The following is a 23,688-nucleotide window of genomic DNA, read 5'->3' as shown; positions in this document are numbered from 1 at the left end:
GCGGAACTTTCAGCGCAAATCTTTCAATATATCTTTGTCGACCGCTTACACCTTCCTATATTTTATATTTGTCATCTTGACGCACACAACATTATTTCTGAAACGTGCAATGTATCTGACAGTCTTTTCTTTTTATCTTCAATAATTGCCAATATTATTTTCTGCTATCACAGAACTTGTTCTAGTTTATTAAATTTCCCTCGCCCTTTTAAAGTAAAAAAACATAAATTTGCTCATTCAAATAATTTTCATTGAAGAGCAACTAGTATCGGCACAAACGTTCATTAACATGCTAAGTTTCATGATTCGAACAAAAAAATAAAAATGCAATAAGAGGAGGACGCCATATGGGAGATTTTCATCAGAATTAACTGACCCATATTCTACAAGCTTTAACGTATGTTTTCCTCGCAAATTTAAGTTTAATTGGAACAAATAAACAATTTCGAATATTTAGATTGGAATTGTAAACATTTTTTAACGATTTTATCAGTATTATTTTACTTTATAGTTTCAGCATATCTATAAGAGAAACTGTTCCATTCTACTCGACTGAATATGTTAATAAAGGGTTAACAGTGGAGAAAAAAGTGGACGACCGATGAAACTCATGTTAATCCAATAATAAATGCAGATTTTTGTAATAAAATCGGCCGTCATGCTTCAGCTAAGAGCTGGGAGGACGTGATGTGGTCACAGTGAGCTAAAACTTCATACACTGTTCATACCACCAACTGGGGCAGATATTAAAATCGCGATCTAGACGAGCGCTTTTTATTGCATGCATGGCAAACGATCATTGTGCGGCGAAATTTTCTCTCAACCATTTTGTCAAATGAGAGCAGTTTCCATTTGACCCTCTCGCTGTTTGACTTTTCCACGGGCGGCGAGCTGTTTTAATATTTGCCAAGTGCAGTTTCACCAAAGACCCCGCGAATATGCTAATAAAATTGAAAAAGGGTAATATGTACTAAGTGAACTGCTCTTAAGAAAAAAGTTGAATTATTTAGATTGAGTAGACGTTTGCTATAAAATTTTACATAAAGATAAATTTCAAATATTAAAAAATAAACACTGCTTGGAACAATTTTCAAAGTATTAAAGGAGAACACCAACTTTGTGACCATTGGTCCATATAGCAGCTAGAATAAAGCCAAAGCTGGAGGTAATCTGAGAAAGTGGACAAGTGGAAATTTCGTTCAAGTGTGAGGCTCACTTTGTGCCGGTGCGCTGCGTCGTATCCGACGTGTCCACAGTCGCACTGGCAGTGTCGCAAGTGGTGGTCCATGTCAAACATAAGCTGTTCGTCATCCTCGATCACCGAGTCCAAGGGCAGCCGCGGGGGTGCCACTCTGTAGGCCTCGTCTGGCCATTGGCTGAAACAGAAATATGCGATTTTTTATTTTCGACGAAAAGCTTATCTGCATTACAATTTAATAAAGCTTTTGCAAATATCTTAGCGTATGTTTTGTAAGTGTTTAATTCGTTTCATTTACTGGGAAACTCTTTTGTGTGCTACTTTATAGTATGAAAATTGAATTCAAAACTGAATTCGAGCACTTTGAACGATGAAAGTAAGATGTTTACTCTCAAAATCAGTCAAATACAAAATGTATGAAGGTCAAAAATAATCAAACAAATTAACATATTGCCGTCACATACGCCTTGCAGGGAAAGGGAAACTGTGCCGCGGAACAGTCTTTCAGTGCGGGTGGCATATCATTCGACAATTTTACGATGCGATATTCAAATACGCTCTTGCCGCATGTAGGGCAAATAGGTAAAATCGACGGTGCTCCAAAGAAATGAGATCAATAAGAGATTTAATATGAGAGCTGAAATGCTTCAAAACAAACAAGCTTTCCCCTCAACTTTAATTTAACCATAATGATTTCTGAAAGGTAGCCACTATTTGATGAGACAACTCGATTGATTTGTAATTTTACATTCGTCCGAAAAATACCCTATTTTTAGGTCTACAGAAAATCAGTAATGGCATAAGATAACTGCGCCAAATTCTCTTGGCTGAATAGAAAATTGTACGCTCGATTTTTACATTTACAGTTACAAAATAACATGAATTTAAAAAGCTGAAAGTTAAGAAAGTTGGAAATTTTTCCATTTCCATCTTGGAAGTATTTTTTTCAATTTTGTATGTTTGTTTCTTTTTCATGATTATTAAAATAATAATATTTCAGTGAAAATTGAAAATAAACGTGAAAAAAGGCCAGCAGAAACTGCTTAAACGCGCAAAACAAATTATTGAGCCGACCTTGTCGCGACTGTGCCGAAGAAATTGGTCCGCAGGGATCATTTCATATATTCCCGCGTGAACGGGTAAAATTGGAATATTAGATTCAATTTAAATCAACGTGATATCCGAATTCTTAAATTACGTTTGAAAATAATATGCAATAATAATTTATTTAAAACAAGGTTGTTTAGCCCGTTGTTTACTTGTATTGGACTCAATCTATCATGCATCATGCGATAGAAAATTTCTTTTTGCAACCCTTGAGAACGCGCGGCCTATACTTGTTTGTGTATACCCAGCTTAAGTTCAGGTACGTAGCAAAAGTCGGTCGTTTCATATATGATAAACGTGAGCTGGATCTGCCTGCAGAATTATGATGACGAATGCTTGGGCCATCCGCGCGCGTAAGCCAACCTTTTTCCAGAGTTGTCACGCGCGCGTTCCCTTAACCCGCTCACCTCGCTTGCATCTCGCGGGCAGAGAGACAGAAAAAATTAATTTCTGTCCCTCTGAATGGATCATCCGGGGGACGTCTGGTGCAATATTAATAACGGGGGTGACACCACGTGACAAATCGCCGGGTGCCACCTTTGCTGCGCGGCTGGCGATATAATTTTCTCGTGCGGCGGCGGCGGGCGAATGCACCGGTTGCACGGTGCCAGTGGCGTGCTGACCTATTTTGCGCCTGCTGGCGTCTGTGTTATTGGATTCGACCATAATTATTGTTCCCACATGGATTCGTCGTGGTTTACGCCAAAGTTCTCTCCATTGCACCGCTGCTCTGACAATTTGTGCAAACTTTTGACGAGAAAGCCAGGCGCCCGATGTCACACGTGTCTGTCAGCCGCAAGCCAAATTGCGAATTCGCTGATAAATTATGGGGTTTCGAGCCGTGATTGCAGGTTTAGTGATTTGTAATTGAAATTATTCCACCAATCCAATATCTGCTGCTATCGAATTGAAAATATTATTTCGTTTATGACTTGATTGATTACTGGGAATTTAAATTATCAACATGTTCTGAACTGAATAGCTTTTATCATCGGTGTAAGGGGTGGTAATATTAATTTTTCAACAAAAGACAGCAATTGATTACATATTGCTTTAGGCGTTATTTAGATGGTTTTAAAGCCAATTTAGATAAATCACTTACCTGACTACAAAAATCTTGATTGCACTGAGCTTTTTACTTTTTACATTTTTTCCCTCCAAAATATTTGTAGGTCAAATTAAGATATATCACAAACTAATTTCTTCTGATTGATGCAAAGAAATATTAACTTAAAAATTGAAAATCGTCTAAGTATCGACTTATCCCTGTTTCTAACTACATTCAAAAATTCAATAATTACTACTTAATTAGCTCAACAATAAAATCTTCATAGAATTTTAAAATAAACTAAATATAAAAAATTTACTTCAAAAAATATCTTCAAAATTGAAGAGGTGTTATGTATGATTACAATTTAAAATTATACATGTTACATAATATTGAGAAAATTTTATTTTTTGTATATCATCATCACGTCTGAATCCTAGAACAATCGGAAATTTGCAGAAGTAAAATTGTGTGAAGATTTGATTTTGTACAAATCATGCACTTCCGTTTAACGTGTCATTATCAATAAGCACAATTCTGACATTCTAACTACCACCGCTATGAAAGTTAGAGTACGAAACATATAAATATGTTTATGTTGCAAATCTAAATTTAGATTTGCAACATAAACTTGATGCCTGATATTAATCTTGACGACTTACTTGGTTTGTATTAAATTAAATACTCCACAAAAGTTAGTGCGTTGAAATCTATTGGAAATATTCGCACATCTAGACATCTTTAACTTTTTCAATATGTGTTAAGACTATTCAGCAATCCTAAGATTTCAAAACTTGAATCCCAACGAAACGCAGGTCTTAATAAAAATAAACTTTCGCATTAAACCTCTGCCGTACTTAGGCCGCTCGAGGCGGGTAAAAAGATAAAAGTGGAAAAGAGTCCTACGGATCGCCGCCAACTCACCAGCAAGTATCGCTTTTTTACATCAGGCCGTGCACGCTGCAAAGTTTCATTCCACGGTTACGAGTCATTCTAAGTGTGATCATCCGAAAGAAAAATCGCGAGGGAGGCTGCGATCAGAAAGTGATTAGGTCACGTGCTGGCCGGGCTGCGTGTCAGTTTGGCACCGCACGAGATTGTTAAGGAGCGAATGTATGATCGGGTTGTGACGCCACTCTGCAAAACACATTCTGCCGCAGATTGGCCCATAAAATTGTAATCATCTGATAATGATCGCGGGTGTTTGTCCGCTGGCCCGAAGTGGGAACTCGACTCATCAGAATACACAGACTCTGATGTGAGAGCTCTGATGGAATTCCACGCACGACTTAGCTATGCAGTCTCGCAAATTCAAACACAAATTCAGACCAACTCGAGCGAAAGGATATTGGTGACGCTTAAGATCCACCTCAAATAATACCAAGCAACAGAGGGTGGGTGACTAGAGCAAGCCCTATTTTGCTAGAGAAGAATGAATCTTTCTTGCCACTTCGAGGAAAAAATTGAAGATTTATTGTGTTCAAGTGGAATTAGTATATTGCTGACAAAATGAACAACTATTTTGCTTTATTTGGATGATATCAATTCGTCTGTAAATCACCGGAACGTGTTTGGAATAAAGTTGTTTGTTTTTTATTGATTCTCTTTGATACTGTTTTATTGGTGACACACACATGGAATGTTAAAGAAATAATAGCTTGTATTTGCTGACTAAAACACTGAGTGTAAAAAGCAAGTTTTGTTTTTTCTCCTCTATTTTAAATCCAACTCTTTAATCACTCATTATCGGGATTAAAAAGGCTCCTCCTACAAGATGATAAAATTCAAAGCACTTGGAGACAAGTTATAGGAAACTTTATTTCAGCCGTGTGTTTTTTCCGCCAGTAGAAAGTTGCTCTACAGTACTAATTTTACTTTCAAAACAAAAGCGCAATCAGCGCGAGCGCGAATTGTCCGTTGAGCTAGATAAAAGCGACAATTACAGCGTGATTGAGCTTAAAAAATGCAGGCACAGCTCGCTTGCCAGCCGCGAATAAATTACGAGGCGTGCACACAACAATTGTATGCAGTATCAAATTAAAGGGAGTGAAAAAGTCATGCATTTTGAAGCCAGTCAAGAGATTGCATTTGTCCAATTATTTTTTTCCGCACCACAGAGAAAAGGCAGCTTTAATTGTAGCCTAGTTTGCATTCGCGACTGTCGACACATAGACACACATTCGACATTGTGCTTTGTCGTGAGTGTATTCCGAGGAAGATCAATATACTCTTTTCGCCAGCTTTTACAGCGAAATAATGAGCGAAATAATAAAGCAGCGGTCGCTCACTCTCTCTTTCTCACAGGAAACACCATCAGCCTTTTAGTGCCGAGCGCGCTGAATAATTAATCTCGTCGTTAATTAAGTCAAAGCAGAGCGCCGCGCGGTGCGATTCCCCAAAGACTTGAAATTAAAACGGATAAAAACGGAGCCACGCTTTTTCAATGGCCTTTTTCAGCTCTATTGGCTTCAAATAGGCAACGCGCGCGGCCCGTGGGAGTGAACCTCGGCCAAATTCGCGGACCTACACTCGTATCGTTTTTACTGCACTCTCTGACCTTTGTGATTTTCATCTCTCTGCTTGTACGACGAAGTTTTATTTCCAATTTTACGACGGTTGCTGTCCTTTGATCCGAGCAAAAAACAACCGAATTAAATACCACTTTCCGGATCCTTCTTCCACCTTGACAGAAATAATGCCAGATTTTGGGAAAATGGAACTCGAACATAACATTTGCAATGGCGGAGAAGTATATAAATCGAAATGCTTTGAGACATATTATGCTTTGCGATATTTCATATAGCATTAGGTGGAACGAACAGCAATATTCAAGAAGAAGAAAACTGTTCAATCTTTCCTCGTTTCAAATTATCTCACAAATTTGGTTTCATAAAATGTATAAAAATGTATTCTGGTTGGATTACAAATTGAATCAAAGAAAAACAGAAAATTGAACTGGGCTTAACTAGAATATTAAGAATAACAAAATATATTTGGGAATATGCGTAGCTATTCCGACCATCGGTTTTAAATTCAACAAATAATGCAAATTTTTATCCTTCCAGTTTTTCCCATTTTTTTCAGAAAAATTTAATTTAATAACATCAAGTAGTGTAGACATTGAATTTTAATGCTGTGCAAAAACTTAGATAACATATTGGCAAATTTAAAAACTCACTTGCAGAGCGGATGGTCACACGTGGTGGCTGCGTTGATTTCGGAGGTGCGGAACGAGGCGAGTGCTGCGCGTTCGGCACTCGGCAAGAGACTGACTGACTGGGCAATGAGCAGCGCGGACTGGGGTGGTTTGGGGTGCACGTGGGGCGCATGTTTCCAGCGGTGGTGCGGCGGCGTCGGCGTTGCGCGCGCGAGGAGGCCTGCATAAATACATATATATACACGTTTGTCACTCACTGGATGGCGCGGCGGCGACTTAATCTTGTGGAAATGCACTCGAGAAACAAACTTACTCTTGTCCGCCTGCCCCAATCCACCCTCCGCCCGCCCATCCAACCCTGTCTTGCTTCACGGCAGGAGAATGAGGTCGGCCGAATTAATTTTGCCTGTTTATTCGCGTCGGAATTCCGAGCTGCATACCGACTTGAAGATTATATCCTTGTATTTGCGCGAACGTGAGACAAACTTCATTATCAGGAGATTTGGCGTTCGCTCAGTCAGTATTCAGCCTGGGATTATGCCCATTATGGACGGAACGGGTCGACAAATTGGCGTCGGCGATGCTGCTTCGTCATGATAAATGCATACTGGAAACTTTTACCACTTCAGCAACCCAATTTAAGCTACAGATCATTTGCAGGATATGAATTTTCTTGAATAGGAAGCACATAACAGCTGCAGTGGGCTAACTGTAAGTTATCAAGTGAGATTGAGAGAGCCTTGCTTTAGGCGGTCGCAAGGATGCCCGAATATAATTGGAAACAACATTTGGCCGATGCACTTTTATTCTAAACAAATCCGAACTCTTCTAGGGTTAAACTAAGCTTGCTATTTTTTCGTTAAGATTATTAAAAAACTATTCAAGAGCTCATAAATTTCATATCTTCATTTAGAAATTAGAAACAATCATAATAAGAATACATCATTTTTTTATTTAACTTGTATTTAATTAGTTTTAAGAAACTAGTGCAATAAAATCATTTTAAATTATACAGTAAATGTTCACCATTCATAATTCATGTGCGTGATCCACGTAATCCGTGATGAACGTCGTTTTCACATGTTCCTTGCATTTAATTTTTAACTCTTTGGTGAACAAGACCTCTTCCAGTTCTTCTGTTAAGGAGTTGTATAGTTTAAAAGAGATTTATCTCCAAACGTACTCTTTGTTTGGCTAATACATATAACAATTACTACCAGTCCAAGTTCCGCAGCGATGAACACTACTCAAAAGTCGAGTTTCCAATTCTGTTGTTGGCTTCTGTTGGAGACAGTTGTGTTTTCCATGAAATAAGGCACTTCTATAACGCCAAAAACTTGTCGGAGGAATAAAGAAGAGAGTGTTTTGAGCAACGAGGATGAAATTCGTTTCTTTCATCATATGCATGATACCAAATTTATCTATATTTTGCTCGCTGACTCAAATCTAACTCGAACCATCCCAGTTCATTGAGCAGCTAATTGAATTATAGTAACATAAGGAAATAAACACGATGAGTAAACAGTAATTCCCTCTGACATCAAGTTTAATAACGCACTTTTCCAAGAATGGTGCGAGGCCGACACAATCAAGCATTTTTAGCGGCTCTTGTCTGTCATCTCGCGATAGATAATGCACGCACATTACTTACTTTAATGTGTATGCAAGACGCGGCCACTAGGTTGATCAAATATTGGTTCCTCTGTTTGTTGCGTATTCTCTGATTACAAACTGGTATAAATACGAATGAACTACCATTACTCCAGCACACATCTGTCGATTTGATATTAGTCAAAGATGTTCTCAGCAACTACAGTCTCTCTGCTCGTCGTCGTCGTTTTAGGTGCCTCGCACTTTACTGATGCCAATTTATTGGGTGAGTTTATAATTTATGAGCGAATGATATTTGTTCTCAGCGCAGCATCTTTGAAAATTCAGGCGTTTAATATTTCCCAATGAAAAATTTAATCACACTATGGACCATCCTTGAATTATACCTAAAAAATTATAAGTTTAAAATAAACAAATTCATCAGAGAATCCTGAAGCGGTAAACGAGAACTGGCTTGGCAGTCAACTCTTCCCAAAACCCAGTGTGGACGGGAAAATTGTGGGTGGCAGTGCGGCCCAAATCAAAGACTTTCCTTACCAAGTGAGCCGTTTGAACTCCGAAAATTAATGTTGTTTATTAATTTTTTGTATACATTTTTAAGTTGTCAATGAGATTCCGAGGAAGGCACATTTGTGGTGCTTCAATCATCAGTCCCGAGTACGCACTCACGGCTGCTCACTGCATCGAGAGGTTTATACTTACACGGTGAAGAGATAAGCGTGATACACATTTCCTTATTAGTTCGAGGTCTGCTTCAAAAATCAGCCTGAGGGCTGGCTCATCCGCTTTGTATTCAGGAGGAACGCGACACGATGTCGAAGTGGCACTTGTTCATCCTCTATACACGCAATACAAGCAAGATTACGACGTAGCAATTTTAAAAGTGCGCATATTTGATGATGATGTCACGTTTGTAAATCTTTGGGATAACCTGAATTTCCTGCTGCAGGTGAAACAGCCCTTTATCCTGAATGAATTTTCCTCTCCGATAGATCTTCCCCAATCTGGCGCTGAAGTTCAGCCAGGAACAATGGCTCTTACGACTGGATGGGGTGTAACAAGGGTCAGATTTGAAAATTTATTGAATTTTAGCCAATCTTCGATGCCACAAAATAATTTTAAACTGCGAATGATGTAAATTATTGTTACTATATGTGCTTTTTTATTTGCTGACGATAAACAAAAATACTCGTCTGACTGTCACCTGTTACTAATTTTAAAAAATAAATGAATATTAATTAAACTCGAACAGGAAGGTAGCCTGTCTCCTGCATTCCGTTTGCAGTCTGTAGCCGTTCCAATTGTGGACCGCACTGAATGTGCCACAAATTATATCGCATATGGAGACATCACTCCTCGAATGCTCTGTGCCGGCTTCAGGCAAGGACAGAAAGACGCCTGCCAGGTACTTGACCGATTTTTATTTTTCTTTGGAGTTAATAATAATAGATTTAAATGAAATTAAAATTATTTTAGGGTGACTCTGGAGGCCCTTTGGCAGCTGGGGGCGTGCTCGTGGGAATTGTTTCGTGGGGCGCTGGGTGCGCCAGACCAGGACTGCCGGGCGTGTACACTAATTTGGCAGACCTTGAAATCAGATCTTGGATAGCGACCAACACAGGAGGACTCTAGTGTTGTATTCTGGAATCCTGCGAAACTTATGGTTTTGAGATTGAACTTATAAGTACTCCAGCAAAACCAATAAAGAATATTAAGCCGAGTTTGGTTATATTTATTTATAGGATAAGATATATTGTAATTATTACTAGCTTTTTTGCTCTGAATTGTAATAAATGTCCTTTCCGTATAATGCGTACAATGGTTCAATTTTCAACTCGAAAAGATTTCTAACTTTTAGCGAAAATTTTATACCTGACTTGACTTCAGTGGAGAAAGAAAATTTAGCTTCAACTATGTTAGCCCTGAATTTTAATGAGTATATGTTACAAAAAGTCAAACCATTAATTTCAAAGATGCAGACAGTAGTTATATTGTTGTTTATTCGCACACTAGGTTGGGGAAAAAAATTTTGAACTGCACAGAAAATCGAGAATCATTAAATTTCTTCCGTATGTTAGCTAATATTTTAGAGATATCCTACAAGCATGTTTTAGTAAAAATATGATGGTAAAAAGAATAAAAGCAAAAAGCCTAAGATACTTTTTGTTTCATTCAAGGAAATAAAAATTGTCTTTGATGCTTGATCGATATCGTCAAAAACTATTTAAATTGGCAGTTTCATCGAATATGTAATTAAAATATGTGATGAAGCCGTTTCGTCACAATGTTATTAGACTCAAATTTGCAAACCGTGCAAATTGCAATAAATATTTCAAATTGCATAAGATTGAATGAGGATAAAATCTAAGGGTTTTGTTTCTTACAGTGTGTTATTGAAGTTTGATTGTTTTGCAAATATTCTGAATGCTTAATATCTCTTCCAGAAACTAGTTTTAAAGAAAAAATAACTTCTGATTGTTTAGAAGACAAATATAACCGTGTACTATAGCAGTTAATCTAAAAATATTACAGCCATATGGAACTAAAACATCTCATTGGGATGTATTCACAAAATGTATTTTCGTGGATATTACAATTTTCATGACGTTAAAAGATTACGTGCGCGCCCTTCCCGGTCCTCCGGTCCTCGGACAGGGATAAAATGAGCAAAAAAAAAAAAAAAAAAAAAAAAAAAAAAAAGATTACGTTTGTATCTATAAAAAACATAATTATGCACTGTTATTTCTCTGATTGAAAGGATCGAAAGCAATTTAACCGCTCCGCACTGTTCTAATTGTAAGAAAAAATAGTTTGTCTCTAATGCTATAGCCGCGCGTGTGTGGATATGGAAATGAATATAGACAAATTGAATTGAACAAAACAATTTTGCAAATCTTAATTCCAGTTTTGTTGATAGTTTATGATAACTGAAAAAAACAGCGTTGGGCGCATAAAATTTTAATAATTTAATACAGCTGCACAACAACAATTTGAACTTGTTAACAACTTTGAACGAAAATAAATTGGCGGTCACGCATCGTCGTTCAAATCAGTTCTGTGGTGGAAGCACTTGCCCTCAGCGAGCGGCTTGGTTGGGTCCACCCAGCGCATCCGCACGAGCAGGAACACGATTCCCGCGACGAACGCGACCACCTGCAGCACCGCCACTCTGTAGGTGGCGAAGAGCACGTCGGACTTGTGTCTCTCTTTGAGCACCACAGATGTGAGCACGAGGACGTTCTGCACGCCCAGCAGCAGGCACCGCCGGCCCAGTTGGCGCGGAGTCGCGGCGCCAGGCACCGCCACCGTCGAGGCCAGCGCCTCGGCCACGCTGGGCATCGGCGCCGAGCCCCACGCGTGCATGCCAAGTTGCACGGTCAGTCTTATGGCCAGCCAGGCGCCCATCACCACCGGCACCACCCACGGTGGGCATCCAGCACCCACCGCCAGGAACACCAGGGTTGCTCTCGCGCCTTAAACATTTATGCAATTACATCAGTGGACATTAAAATGTTTCATCAGTAAAAAAACTATTACAAAATTCATGTTTTTGTTTCGGAAGAAACAACAAGTTTAAAACAATCACAATTTATTCGTGATTGTTGAGTGTCTTAAAAAAAATGCTGTTTCGTGATATGTATGTTATATTTTTCAATTGAAATTTGAGTAAATTTAATATTTTTCTGTTTCCAGAAAAAAATCTTTAAAATATGACTCAATGTTTTTTGAAACAATTGAACTAACAGTAATGATAAAAAGCATTTCTGAGTTAAAAAAACATCCCGTTAGACACATGTATGTACCAAAGAAATTCAATACGTGATAAGCACAAAGGAAGCCTTTAAGCTGTTATATCCAACAACATTAATTTCAAAATTAACCAATCAGTCAAAACATCTCTAGGATTAGAGGTACACTTCTTTTTTAATTAACACGTAAAAACTTGGCATTAAGCGGTAAGCACATAAGAGGCATCAAAATTTTTACTGTAGTGGAATTTTGGAAATTTAAGATAAAAGACTGGAACAGTTAAATTACATCCTCATCAAATGATTCACAGCATTATCCGATTTGATGTGAACGACACGTGATCCAATTCATTAGCATGCAAAGGGAGTGTCCACTGGAGCCACATTAAAATCGCATTTGCAGGAAACCGCAACTTGGGTGCGTCCGCTTTTCTGTCACGAATACGACCCCAAATATCTCAAATAACCGGTCAGTATTAAATCAGCCGAGAAGCGACTCTTCCTCAACCATTAGCAAAACAAAACATGACAGGTTTATTGAGCCAAAATGCGTGTCGTTCAACTCCCAAAATAAACCGCCTGCGACGACATTGCAATGACATTTTATTCATTATCATTTTTGTGTGTTGCCATGCGCCGAATAAAGGCACAAAGGGAAGAAAGGAGATATGCTGTCGATGATAAAATGTTTGCTCACCTGCGATGAGGAAGTTTCCGATGGTGCCCGTGACAAGACTGGTTGACCGCAAAAGCGACCAAATCGAGGCTGTGATGACAGAAGCCCTTTTTCCTGAGGGGAACGGGGGCGGCATCGAGGTCACGGCTATCGCCCAGCCGACGTGTATCGCTGACACCACCAGCACTCCCATTTGAAAACCGCTCAAAATTGGAGCTGGAAATCATAATAATTGATCAGATTTATTTGATAGAGGCTACGCATGAATTTTTTTATAACTAATTTTTTATTTTAAAACTGATAAGTTAAATCAAACCAACTTCCAAATTCATCAAGCGCAATGGGTATAAACTGTGATTAACTTCATTATGTTAAAACTGAACCTAAAATTCCAATATCAGTCGTAAGGGAGTTTAGGGTATCAGTTCCTGGTTGATAAAGGATTTTAAAAGGAAAATAAAATTTAACATTAAAATTTAGTAAGAAATTTGCGATGAAAAGATGAAGTTAAATATGCAAACCTTTATTTATTAAATTTTAAACAATTTTCTGACTGATCTTAAATCAAAATGCAAATTTCTGGGGACATAATAGAGAAACTAATATTTTTTATTTAGATATTTATTATCATTTATTTATTTTAAATCATTTCAACTGAATGTATTCTTATGAGTGATTATAATTTTGATTAAAATTCCCCACTTTATTGTTTTGTTTGTTTATAGGTTTTCCTTAAACTACCACAATTGCCGGAAAGCCCCATTATTTTATATTTTCCTGCTAAAATACCAGTTGATTGCGAAAAAGCATGTTTACCACAGTGTTTTAGCGGATGCACTTCAGATGCCGGATACTGCCTCTGCATGCCGAGAAACTGGACCACATTGGGCGGCAGCGTGGAGGGCAGAACTTGGCCTGATCTGGCGCACCAACCAAGATCTGCAGCGTTCAGGATCAACTGCAGCACTGATCCTGAAACCGCCTGCGCCATTGCCACCTTTGCAGGCCACGGACGATGACCTTTGGTGCGCAAACCTCGGCACACCAACTCAAACAGTCTGCGAAGAAAGAGTTTCGTTCTCAGCAAAAATATTTATTCGGTTCAATATCACACTCAAAATTGATTTTGGTGTAAATTGATGAAGATATATTTTATTTGTTATGATACAGTAAAATTCTAACTAATAATTTTGCAATATTGGAAACAAAGATCATTATTTCAAAAACTAAAAGGCACGACATAGCAAGAAAAACTCAAGTTATTATTGTGAAAATTCATGATTTCATATTGCCGAAAGCAAAAATTTAATGTTAAAGAAATATCCATGCAAATAATTTTCCAGTCGGATTGCTTACAAAAAGAGATATGAGCTGAGGTTTAATGGTCCCGTCATAATTAGTTAAATGAGCCTTTCATGTTGTACTTGTTGCTCACCTTAAAAAAGATTCCAAGCGGAACAGAAGGAAGAAGCTCTGCATCACAAGAAAACTCCATTTGGTCTTTCCCTTCTTGGACTTCCTGCCGCTTCTGTGGACGAGAACGAAATTAAACCGCACTCTCATATTAACTTCACCGATCCGCGTCTCTGCTGGTCATTATGCAGAGCCAATTTGAGCCAACAATGCGCGCACCTTATGTTGGAGATTGTTGCCACGAGGCCCGGCAGAAAGGTGAACACAAGACCAATGTAAAAAAGAGGTCCCAGGGCGTTCGGCGAGATGACTAACAGCACTAACAATGGCACCTCCGCGATGAAGTGTCGCAGTCCCATTAGAAACCACAACAGCTCGATGAAACATCTTGAAAAACTACAACTGAAAAACCAAAAAAGCGAATTCAATTAATTGAAAAAATTAAGTCATTTTAATATTAAACTGTTATATATGAACATTTGAACACTAATCGTAACAAGAGTGCAGTTTAGCAAATAAAAGAACTTTTAGCTTAATTTTACAATTAAAAGGTCGAAAGTGATAAACCGTAAAGATATATATAAATATATATTTCATAATTTTTAGCGTCTTGTAAAATTTTGTGGCACAAAAACCATTATTTGCAACGATATTCTAAAATTCGCTCAAAATTATCTATATAATTTGTTGAAAACATGCTATCCGAATATGTTACTTTTCTGGTTCAAAAAGTAGACGAGAATTTGGTGCTAGTATTTCATTCCTGTAAATCTCACCAAGATTTGTTCGTCTCCTCAACGGAGAGGCTCCTTGAGACCTGCGAGATTTGCCTTCGAGGTGAGTGGTGTCTCCTGGTCGGATCCCTGTACAAATTCCTGCCATTGAATGGCCTCGATGGCTGCACGCGTTTTGGGGCCACAATCGGAGTCGAGGATCCACCCGGTATCTGCACATCAATAAATATGTCACGCTGCCGACAGCCATAATGCTATGCAAACTACAGGTGTGTTATGATAAGGGCTCTTCCAAAAATTTCATTTGAATTTATTCAACACAGGAAATTATCTCATTTTATGATGGCGGCAGGCGTGGTCTAATTTAGGAGGCGAGTGGCATTTTTTGCCCATTTAACTCTAATCTCTGAAAAATATGTGATTGCGATTAAAACATCAGCTTTTGGATTGAGGAAAAAATTAAAACTTATTTTAGTGTGATGCTATACCTGATTAATATTAAATACTTTTTGAGGAGCTAATTTTTTGGTATTAAAAAAATTGTACTAAGAAACCATAATTTTCTTTGCGGTCTAAAATTGACATAAATACTTAATTAACGCGGATATGCACAACTCGCACTCTACACTTACATTAAAAAATGATGAATGCATTTCAAAAGGTGCAACCAAAAAGGTTTCATTAAAGAAAATGCGCCGGTAATTTGTTTTACAGTTAAAAAACAAATCAGAGTACCGAATATATTTTAAAAAGAGTAAATTCTCAACAATAATTTGATTATGTACATGTATGGACGCGCGAGATGGACACATTTTCTGTTACAAAAGTGCTTATTTCAAACAGGTTTGCATAACAAAACTCGAGCTTTTTCAACCTGTTGTTGCTGGAGGCTATAGCAGCTTTGTGTTAAACTAATTTAATCTGGGCTGCGAGAAGTTGAAGCCTAATGAAAGTTGCTTGAATAAATGTGCTCCCATGGCCTGAGAAAGAGCGGCTAGTTTGCTTGTTTCTTCCAATGTCACGTGCAAAAAGGTGTGCACAATTAGCTGCCTTTTCTTGTGGGTACTTTGTTCGCAAGTTTATTATTTGTTACGCGATATGCAATTATAAAAAAGACAATACTCGTGTTGCGTAAGCTTTTATATGGGCGAAGTCAACTGCTTTGGTCGACAAAGCGTCGCCAGGTTTTGTATAGATGTTCCAAATATGTTTATCAAATACGTGACACAAAAATGACGCCACACGCCAAACCCACTCGTTGCGAAAATTTTGGGTCTTGATACGCATACGCACCATCGAGCGCTTGAAAAGGAAAAAAATGGAAATGACACACGCACATGACTTAAACCAGCAAAAACTCGTTTTCCAAAATGGATATAGTAATCAAACAATTTAAGTCAACCTTTTTGCGGTACCTAGTTTTTTATGCAGTGATTTGCTACTATTTTTAATTATGAGTTTCAGCGAGCTATTCTATAACATTACAAATGGCTAATTTATATCCTAAATGTGATTTACTTTATTTTAAAATTGTATTCATTATTGTATGACTTGTTTTGGAGAAATAAACCGAATAAAATTGGATTTATTGAAATTGAAATTAATATTAGCAATATGAGCGATAGATTTCAAAATTTAAACGTTACAGCAACAGGAAAATTAGGTTTGAGCTCTAACCATTAAAAATAAATTTCTGAACCATCATCTAAAGAGTAAAGAATGGAAACTTAAAATTAATGACGCATTTTCGATATTTCGAAATGTAAACAAAATTAAGCCATGGTATGCAGCAACGAAAGATGTGGGATAGAGGAAAAGATTTTGATCTATTTTAAAAACCCTGCGTAGTGTGTAGTGAGTAGTGGAACCTCACATCAAGCATTGTATATTAAAAATACTCAAGGCCCTAACGATTACATGTGACCTTGTGTTCCTGAACTTAAGTTTTAGGTGCCTTTCATCGTGAGGCGTTGCTGGTTCTCCAAATGCTTATGACGTTTATCAATATCTAATTGTTGTTTCTTATTACAATACTGAAGAGCTGTACAATTATTTGTGTTGAGTTAGCAAGCTAGTTTTGTAACAACACATTTGGAAAACCTGTTATATTCATTTAACTATTCACGTGCTTAAAATTCACCCTAAAAGCGAGTCTCCGTCGAGTTTCTCCTGACCACATTCTTTGTGATCCTCATCCTCACAAATAAAAAAGCTGGAGAGTTCTTCGAACAATGATTTTTGCGTGCCTCGGGTGACATGAACATTAAATATTTCTGCCGCAACTAACAATGCGAATTTTAGTCAGGCCACGACATTTTTTTTAATCTAATTTTAAATATTTGTTTTGGGAAAAATGAGCTTCACACTGAAGAATTAATTTATTAATTTGAGTCGTCAAGATAAAAATAACGAAATTGGAACAAGCATTTGTTGAAAAATTAATCGTATAGCCCTTAAATCAATAAATGATTACCGTCCTAAGAAAATTACTCCACCAACTTCTACCTTGGTGCCACAAATGATTTGTTAAATAATTAAAGACCCATGAGTCACAATCGGGATTGAGCCGCACATATATATGACAGGCAAACAGAAAACTCGCTCCAGCAACAATTTCGCGTGCAGAGGCGGCGGCAATAAAGTAGCGCGCGAGTGCACCGCCAATTGCACATGCACGCAATGAAAAAACAGCACGTGAAATGCGTGAAATGAGTATGTTTATCGGAGCAAAGATCATACCAGCAGCGTCCTGGTGGGGTCAGCGGCGGCGGCAGTGGTTTCGCGCGGCGATTTCTCCCCAAAAGCGGCGCCGTTGGAAAGCGTCCCGCCGACGTCCAGCACGGACAACGGGACGAGCTCGGCTGCGTCCACGGCTGCCATGTGCGGTGCCTCGGTCGAGTTTTGTGTCGTCTCACTCACTCACAGCACGCGCACGCACGCCTCTCGAGTCACGGCATCGTCTCCTCGAAGCACTCACTCGCTGCTCTCAGGGTCTAATGAACCTTTTCTCCAGACACGCACCGAGCGTGCGACTCTTGAAAGCTGTGCTCCTACCTCGTTCTGACGTAACAGCAGTCAATCCAGGTGGAGGGGCAGATTAGAAAGTGTGTGTGCTGTTTGGATGCCTGTTTTGTATTTCGCTCACAGAATATATAAAATGCAGCAGCGTGCTGGCCGTGCATTCAAAAGCTACTGCGATAGGAAACCCTGCCGCTGCTGTCTTATCGGCTGCAGGAATTCACTCTTTCCATAACATTTGGTGCCTTATCTAATCGGCGCCGGAGCTGTGACGAATACCTCTTTTATGCAGTGGTTGCGATTTGCCATATGTGTACCGTGAAGCGAATTCATACAAGGAAGTTTGATCAAAAAAGAATGGAGCTATCTGGTCACACAGTCAATGGGACCAATAAAATTTTAGGTTATAAACGTGGCTGATTTTTGCCGGTAATTAATGAATCCACGCAAAACTTTGCAATCTTTTTCCTGCTCAAAATTGTACTAGGAAAGTTTTCTTTTTTAACCTTGAGATCAACCACCCTAATTTTTTAATGAATATTGCACAGGCATATTAGCACTATAGATTGGCCAGTAATTTTCTCTTTTAATATTGCGTTAAATTAGAATTTCCAGTAGTTTGGAAGATTCAAAGCTTTAAAAACGCAGGATTTCAACCAAAGTAGGATTAACCATTTAAAAACCGATTACATTCATTTACTAGCTTGTAGGTAATTTATTTTTCAATGCTAGCGAAATATCAAACAGGATGTCATATTTAAAAATCAACAAAAGGGAACAAAAAAATCAGACTTTAGGTCCACAAAGCATTCTGCATTACGACCTTATTTATCAATTTTAAATACAATATATGAAAAAGATTTTGCTATAAAACCTAAAGTTACTTATAAATACTAATAAATCATGGAACGGCCCCTGCAGTTGGTTTTAAGACTCTTGGATGGCTAGGCTCTTGATAACACAAATCTATCATATAATCAATTCAACTGCAATAATGGGGCATTGCGCAAAAATATCACTCTCCCAGTCAGAGCAATGAGATTGGGTGAATCTATGACTCAGTTTCCTTATCTTGAGTAAACTCTGCGGTCGATCCTTGGCCCATCACTTTCTCAATCATGGCAATGCTAAGATCCCAAAGGGTAAGAGCCAACTCAACGTCATCGCAGGCGGCGCTGGAAGGGCATCGGCAGCAATTGTTGAAGTACAGCCCTCCAACTCCGGCTGTGTCCGAATGGGCGGCTACGTAAAGCGATGTACTCGCTGCTTGTTGCTAAAACCAGTATTCCAATATATTAAAGTTCATTTTTAAACCAGTGGTGTAAAAATTGAAAATGATTACTTATAAAATAATTATGCCCTTTAAGTAAATAAACTATAAATACTAATTAGGATTTTAAGGACATTTTGGAATGAAAGCAGATACACCTCTACCAATAGTCGTCAAAAAGTTTCAATTGAAATGAAATTCAGCTTTCCTGTAGAAGAAATTCAGAAAAATAACCAGCTTGTTAAATACTCTAGGGAACTGCATTTCATTTCAACTGAATATCATTTTTAACCAAAATAATGTAACTTAAAGTTGAAAAAACGCAATGAGGGTTCACAAAATCCCGCATTTTCCAGAAAAAAAACATTGCATCGCTAAAACCCTTTTTTAAAACACATGCAAGATCATTGAATAAAGATCATAAATATTTTATGTTTGATGACCAATATTTTAATTTAAAAAATATAGTGCTAATACCATTGATAATAAAAAATATTTATTTATATTTAATAGAATTTTTCATGCTCTTTATATTGTCTGGCGTACAATATGACCTTTTTGAATGTCAAATTCAAAATAGCTTTGGACAATGCAGAAACAATCCAATCTTTGTGGGCTTTTTCTGAGCAAACAAGCATTTTTGCAGATTGAAAAATTAGCAAGTCTGCAGTTATTTCAATATTATTAGACTATCTGTTGTGCTTTGATGCTCCTTAAATGGTAATTGTGGGAATTTTCCAGTGTCAAAAAAATCTCTTAATTTTTCCAAATGTTAAAGCAATTGATGACATCCTTTGCCTGTATTATCATAAAAAATCGAACTCACAAGTGATTTGCTGAAGGGTCTGACTAGCATGAAAAGAAACCGGTAGAGCCACCAGTTCCTTGAAAGGGCGGAGCTGACCATGTTTCCAGGGTGAAGGGCGTTTACAGCGATTCCAAGAGAACTCCATCTGCGAGCTAACTCAACGCTGATGATCAGGTTACAAAGTTTGGAGTCGTTGTAGGCCTGCATTGAGCCTTGGAACCTGGAGGCCGTCAGCGGGGACAGTCTTTCTTCATTGATGTTGTTTATGTCAAGGAATGAGAATCTGTGGAATGATCCAGCTATGAAATAAATTGTTTTAGAAAAGAGGCAAGTTACCTGTGCGATTCTGACGAAACGAAAACCACCCTGCAGTAGGGCGTGGTTTGCAAAATTGGCTTGAGCAGCAAGGTTAGGTAAAAGTGGGACAGGTGGTTGACTTGGAAATGCGTTTCAAATCCATCGGGAGTCAGCGAGAACGGCAGCCCCATGACAGCTGCGTTCAAAATTAGCATGTCCAGGGACCTGATTAAAATTGGATTATTTAATTTTCATGCTAACTTCTAATCAGACGTGAATACTTGTAATTTATCTGGAACAAGGTCGCGAAGTTCTTCACGCTTTTCAAAGAGGCCAAATCCAGTTCCATGAACTCCATAGGACCAGAGGTTTTGCCTTCTGCCTTGATTTTTCCAATTGCTTCTTGAGCTTTGTCTGCACTTCTACAGGCGAAAATTGTTGTGCAGCCGTGAAGGGCAAGTGACCGAGCAGTTTCAAATCCTGAGGGTGTAAATTGTTCCATGAGTAATAAAGAATAATTAATTTGTCTAACTATTTTTTTAAATATAAAAGAGCAGAAACTGTACAAGAAATCGATTAAATAAGTTAGGGATAAAAGCCCGTTTTAATTTGATCACCACTGAAAATCTAAAATTTATTTATAGCTCGCTTACCAATGCCACAATTAGCACCAGTCACAATAGCGACTTTTCCAGTGAGGTCCCGTCCATGCAAAACTTGCATAGCGTTACTGGAACCGTCAAACTTTTGCCGGAAGTCATCGGGACTCTCTTTCTCTTCAAGAGCAAAAGCAAGTCTTGGGTCAGCATAGGTTGACCGGTTATTGATGTCATCCACATAAATGATTTTGCCATCCTCATTCACTTGCTTCTTCCAGCCAAAAGGGATTTCTATAGGAGTTCAAAAATATTGTAGCAGGTTTTATTCCTTTAAAACAAGTCAAACAAGGTTATACATACCTCCAGCGACAACCTTCTTTTTTCCTGTTCTTGGGTGCGTCCACTGGCAGCCCTTAGTATTGTGACTAAGGAAAATATAAAATTATGTATTAGGAAATTAACATTTCTTTAAGAAAATGCGTTCTTACTTAACAAAATACACCCTGCCATCAGGTGTTGCTCTTTCCTCCCAACCTGGTGGAAGTTCATCTTCGCTATCAGAGTCTGGCAACACAGCAGCTGACATTGTTCCTAAAATCAATACGAGAAGATGAGTATTGATGAAATTTATCATGTGCATCACAAGATCAAAAATGAAGAAGTTAAACTGTAACCATAAACCGTATTTGGTAGTTCCAAAGTATCAATGTAATATTTTTGAAGTTACGACCGCACAAGATTAGTCTTTACATTTTATTTCTTTTTTGTAATTTTCAATTTACCTGCGAGTTTTTGTCGTTACTCGAAATGTATGTACGTAAAAACAATAACACTAATCAGATGTTGTGAGTGTTGTGAGCATGAGCAGGCACAGGCAGCAAGTCAAGAAGAGTGACAGACTGAAAGCTCCGCACCGGCAAAATATGCCATCTTTGGACCGCTCATCAAACTAAAAATACCTTTGTGCTCCTCAATGACCAAATATAATGGACTCAATTCTGATCTTGCAGTCTCAGCATTCGCAGCCCTGCGCCAAAGGACGAATAAAAACAATAGCAATCTATAGGCTTCTCTATTTTTATCCGAACTGTCGTTAAAAGCTAAGAGTGTAGCATAACCCAAAAACGTTTGGGAATAAATATTTGCAAAGTGCTATGCATTAGGGAGCAATATGAAAAAAATGCAAGAACATTTTAACAATTATTAGCGGCTCTCTGACGTGCTGAGCTGCTGCTGCATGCGGATGACCTTTGTTGGTTTCAAAAGTCTTGGGACAAATTTCCATTAAAAAAGCTATGTTTTAGCTTAAAAAGTTAAATCGAACGATATCAATTTAATGTAAAATAAAATTAAAGTAGCTAATATAAACATTTAAACCCTTTAAATTTCCATACAAGATTGCTCATCAGACAGGCCTCACGCGTTCACTCATGGATAGCATAAAAAGGGGGAAATGCTCATTCGTGAAATATTAGTAATATTATTGCAAGTGCACACTGGAACGTTTGCCGCTGAACGTTATTCTGCTGCACGCAGATTCTAAGAAATCGACATGAACAAAATATTTGAGTAAAATTGATCACAAAAAGATGTGATTGTGGTCTCTTAATAGGTTTTTGAGTTCCCGAGATAAATAGTTTACGGCTGTTAAATTCTAAGCAATCTGAAGGAAATTAAATCGTTGCAGCTTTTGAATAATTTAAAAAAAGTACCAATTTTTTCAATTAATTGGGGTTCTAATTCCACTAAATTCCGTAAGCCTGGATAAAATCAACTTTTTTACGCCAACAATGGTTGCACTATTTTAACATTAAATTTCTTGCGCCTAATAATTATGGCAATGTCCAACTGCTGACGATGCACAAACCAGATTCGACGGATGCGTCTGGGTTGAAATGATTTGACTTACCCACATAAATTTGTCACTCCATCCAAGAGCAGGCTCAAATTCTGTTATGCGGCATATATATCCCAGACTGGAGCGAAACACTTTAAGTTCTCATGCATGGTGCATTAAGAGCGAAATGCAGCGAGGCATCTGGATTGAGAGCGCGCGCAGTGGGACAAATAATGCTAGTCTTTGTGCGCGCCTCGGCTCCGTTTACTTTCCCATCGAAAAACACGCACCGCGATGGAAAAACCATAAATTGGCTCGAGCGACAGGCTCAATGAGCTGCGTGCGCCTGAGTAAATTACATTAGAACATCTTGTAGTGCACTCGACATCTACACTTAATTTTCCTTACTTTGATTTTTATGTTTAATTTGATAAAAAAATTATTGCTCAGATAATAGAAAAATTACAAATATTTCCTAATTCCTGATATCCTGCTTGGGCCTTCTCTACACAAGCGTGCTAATTTTCTTTTGAATCATTCAGACTTAGCCACTCATTATTAGTAACATCCACACAATAAGGAGAGCCATTTGTATGAGCTATATAGTTGATCTATTTTTTAACTCAATAAAACATTTTTTGTACGTGTTGTCGATGTTTCTTATAGTTTTTTTTTTTATTAATTTTATCATTTTAAATAACAATCACTACAAAATGAAAAATTAAAATTCATAAAATAGTATTAAACTCCTACAATAATTTGCATTTTTTGCGAAGTTGACTATATTTTGTGTCACTCCTTTCCATTTTTAATTTTGTGCTCGCAATCAGAGATGATTGCAGTCAGCCGTTTTCAACAACCATGATGATTGAGAATCGAATTCTCTCTGCAAAGTTTTTACAAAAAGTTATGAATTTTGTTTCGAAGATAATCTATTTGAAGAGATTTGCATGGCAAAAACAGCGAGCTGTGCAGTAGGGAAAGGTGCGAAAATATTTTCTTTGCAATTAATTTATTCTTCTAAACCAGCCCGTTGGCTCGCATTGTTAAAGCGCGCATTCTTCAGAGTGTCAGTTTCAAGGCAATGGGTGAAATTTGAGCATTTCAGGGATCTTTATAATACTGGCTGCCCCGGCTGCCCAATGGCAGAGATGGCAAAAAGGTGG

The 23,688-nt window shown here is 38.0% G+C and overlaps 4 protein-coding genes across 7 annotated transcripts in view; 1 reads left to right on the top strand and 3 right to left on the bottom strand.

The window, feature by feature from the left end:
• The window catches only part of LOC135937200 (dipeptidase 1-like), an 86,800-nt gene extending 80,166 nt beyond the window's left edge, over nt 1-6,634 (bottom strand). Inside the window, exons 1-2 of one of the 2 annotated variants that reach the window (XM_065480301.1) lie at nt 6,532-6,634; nt 1,217-1,376 (exon numbers count right to left, since the gene is read on the bottom strand). In XM_065480301.1, coding sequence (XP_065336373.1) covers nt 1,217-1,297 — 81 coding nt within the window. In that variant the 5' untranslated portion in view covers nt 1,298-1,376; nt 6,532-6,634. Of the gene's footprint in view, nt 1-1,216; nt 1,377-4,277; nt 4,485-6,531 lie in introns of those variants that run through there. The other variant, XM_065480308.1, reaches the window with a different exon arrangement.
• Nucleotides 6,635-8,260: 1,626 nt separating this feature from the next.
• LOC135933953 (trypsin-like) lies at nt 8,261-9,831 on the top strand. The gene is made up of 7 exons (XM_065475436.1): nt 8,261-8,386; nt 8,546-8,661; nt 8,723-8,811; nt 8,863-9,004; nt 9,071-9,184; nt 9,374-9,526; nt 9,598-9,831. Exons 1-7 carry the CDS (start codon nt 8,308-8,310, stop codon nt 9,751-9,753), a joined length of 849 nt encoding a protein of 282 aa, XP_065331508.1. The 5' UTR covers nt 8,261-8,307; the 3' UTR covers nt 9,754-9,831.
• Nucleotides 9,832-11,063: 1,232 nt separating this feature from the next.
• Nucleotides 11,064-17,883, bottom strand: LOC135937214 (uncharacterized). 2 transcript variants are annotated; one of them, XM_065480330.1, is made up of 7 exons: nt 17,433-17,883; nt 14,736-14,905; nt 14,179-14,355; nt 13,982-14,074; nt 13,363-13,604; nt 12,568-12,762; nt 11,064-11,594 (listed from the first exon to the last, which is right to left on the bottom strand). In XM_065480330.1, exons 1-7 carry the CDS (start codon nt 17,571-17,573, stop codon nt 11,152-11,154), a joined length of 1,461 nt encoding a protein of 486 aa, XP_065336402.1. In that variant the 5' UTR covers nt 17,574-17,883; the 3' UTR covers nt 11,064-11,151. The 2 variants fall into 2 exon arrangements, with proteins under 2 accessions (XP_065336402.1, XP_065336394.1); XM_065480322.1 differs by having other exon boundaries at nt 14,179-14,361; nt 17,433-17,881.
• A 519-nt stretch (nt 17,884-18,402) lies between these two features.
• Wwox (WW domain-containing oxidoreductase) lies at nt 18,403-22,623 on the bottom strand. 2 transcript variants are annotated; one of them, XM_065480343.1, is made up of 8 exons: nt 22,595-22,623; nt 21,174-21,276; nt 21,046-21,110; nt 20,740-20,976; nt 20,368-20,566; nt 20,126-20,311; nt 19,808-20,072; nt 18,403-18,984 (listed from the first exon to the last, which is right to left on the bottom strand). In XM_065480343.1, the coding sequence occupies exons 2-8, from the start codon at nt 21,269-21,271 to the stop codon at nt 18,763-18,765; spliced, it is 1,272 nt and encodes a 423-aa protein (XP_065336415.1). In that variant the 5' UTR covers nt 21,272-21,276; nt 22,595-22,623; the 3' UTR covers nt 18,403-18,762. The 2 variants fall into 2 exon arrangements, with proteins under 2 accessions (XP_065336415.1, XP_065336408.1); XM_065480336.1 differs by lacking the exon at nt 22,595-22,623 and adding an exon at nt 21,468-21,608.
• Between the last annotated feature and the right edge of the window lie 1,065 nt (nt 22,624-23,688).

Source organism: Cloeon dipterum, chromosome 1 (genome assembly GCF_949628265.1).
Source record: "Cloeon dipterum chromosome 1, ieCloDipt1.1, whole genome shotgun sequence".
Classification (NCBI taxonomy): Eukaryota; Metazoa; Arthropoda; class Insecta; order Ephemeroptera; family Baetidae; genus Cloeon; species Cloeon dipterum.
Note: the sequence above shows the minus strand (reverse complement) of the source record. Positions and strands in the feature narration are given on the sequence as shown.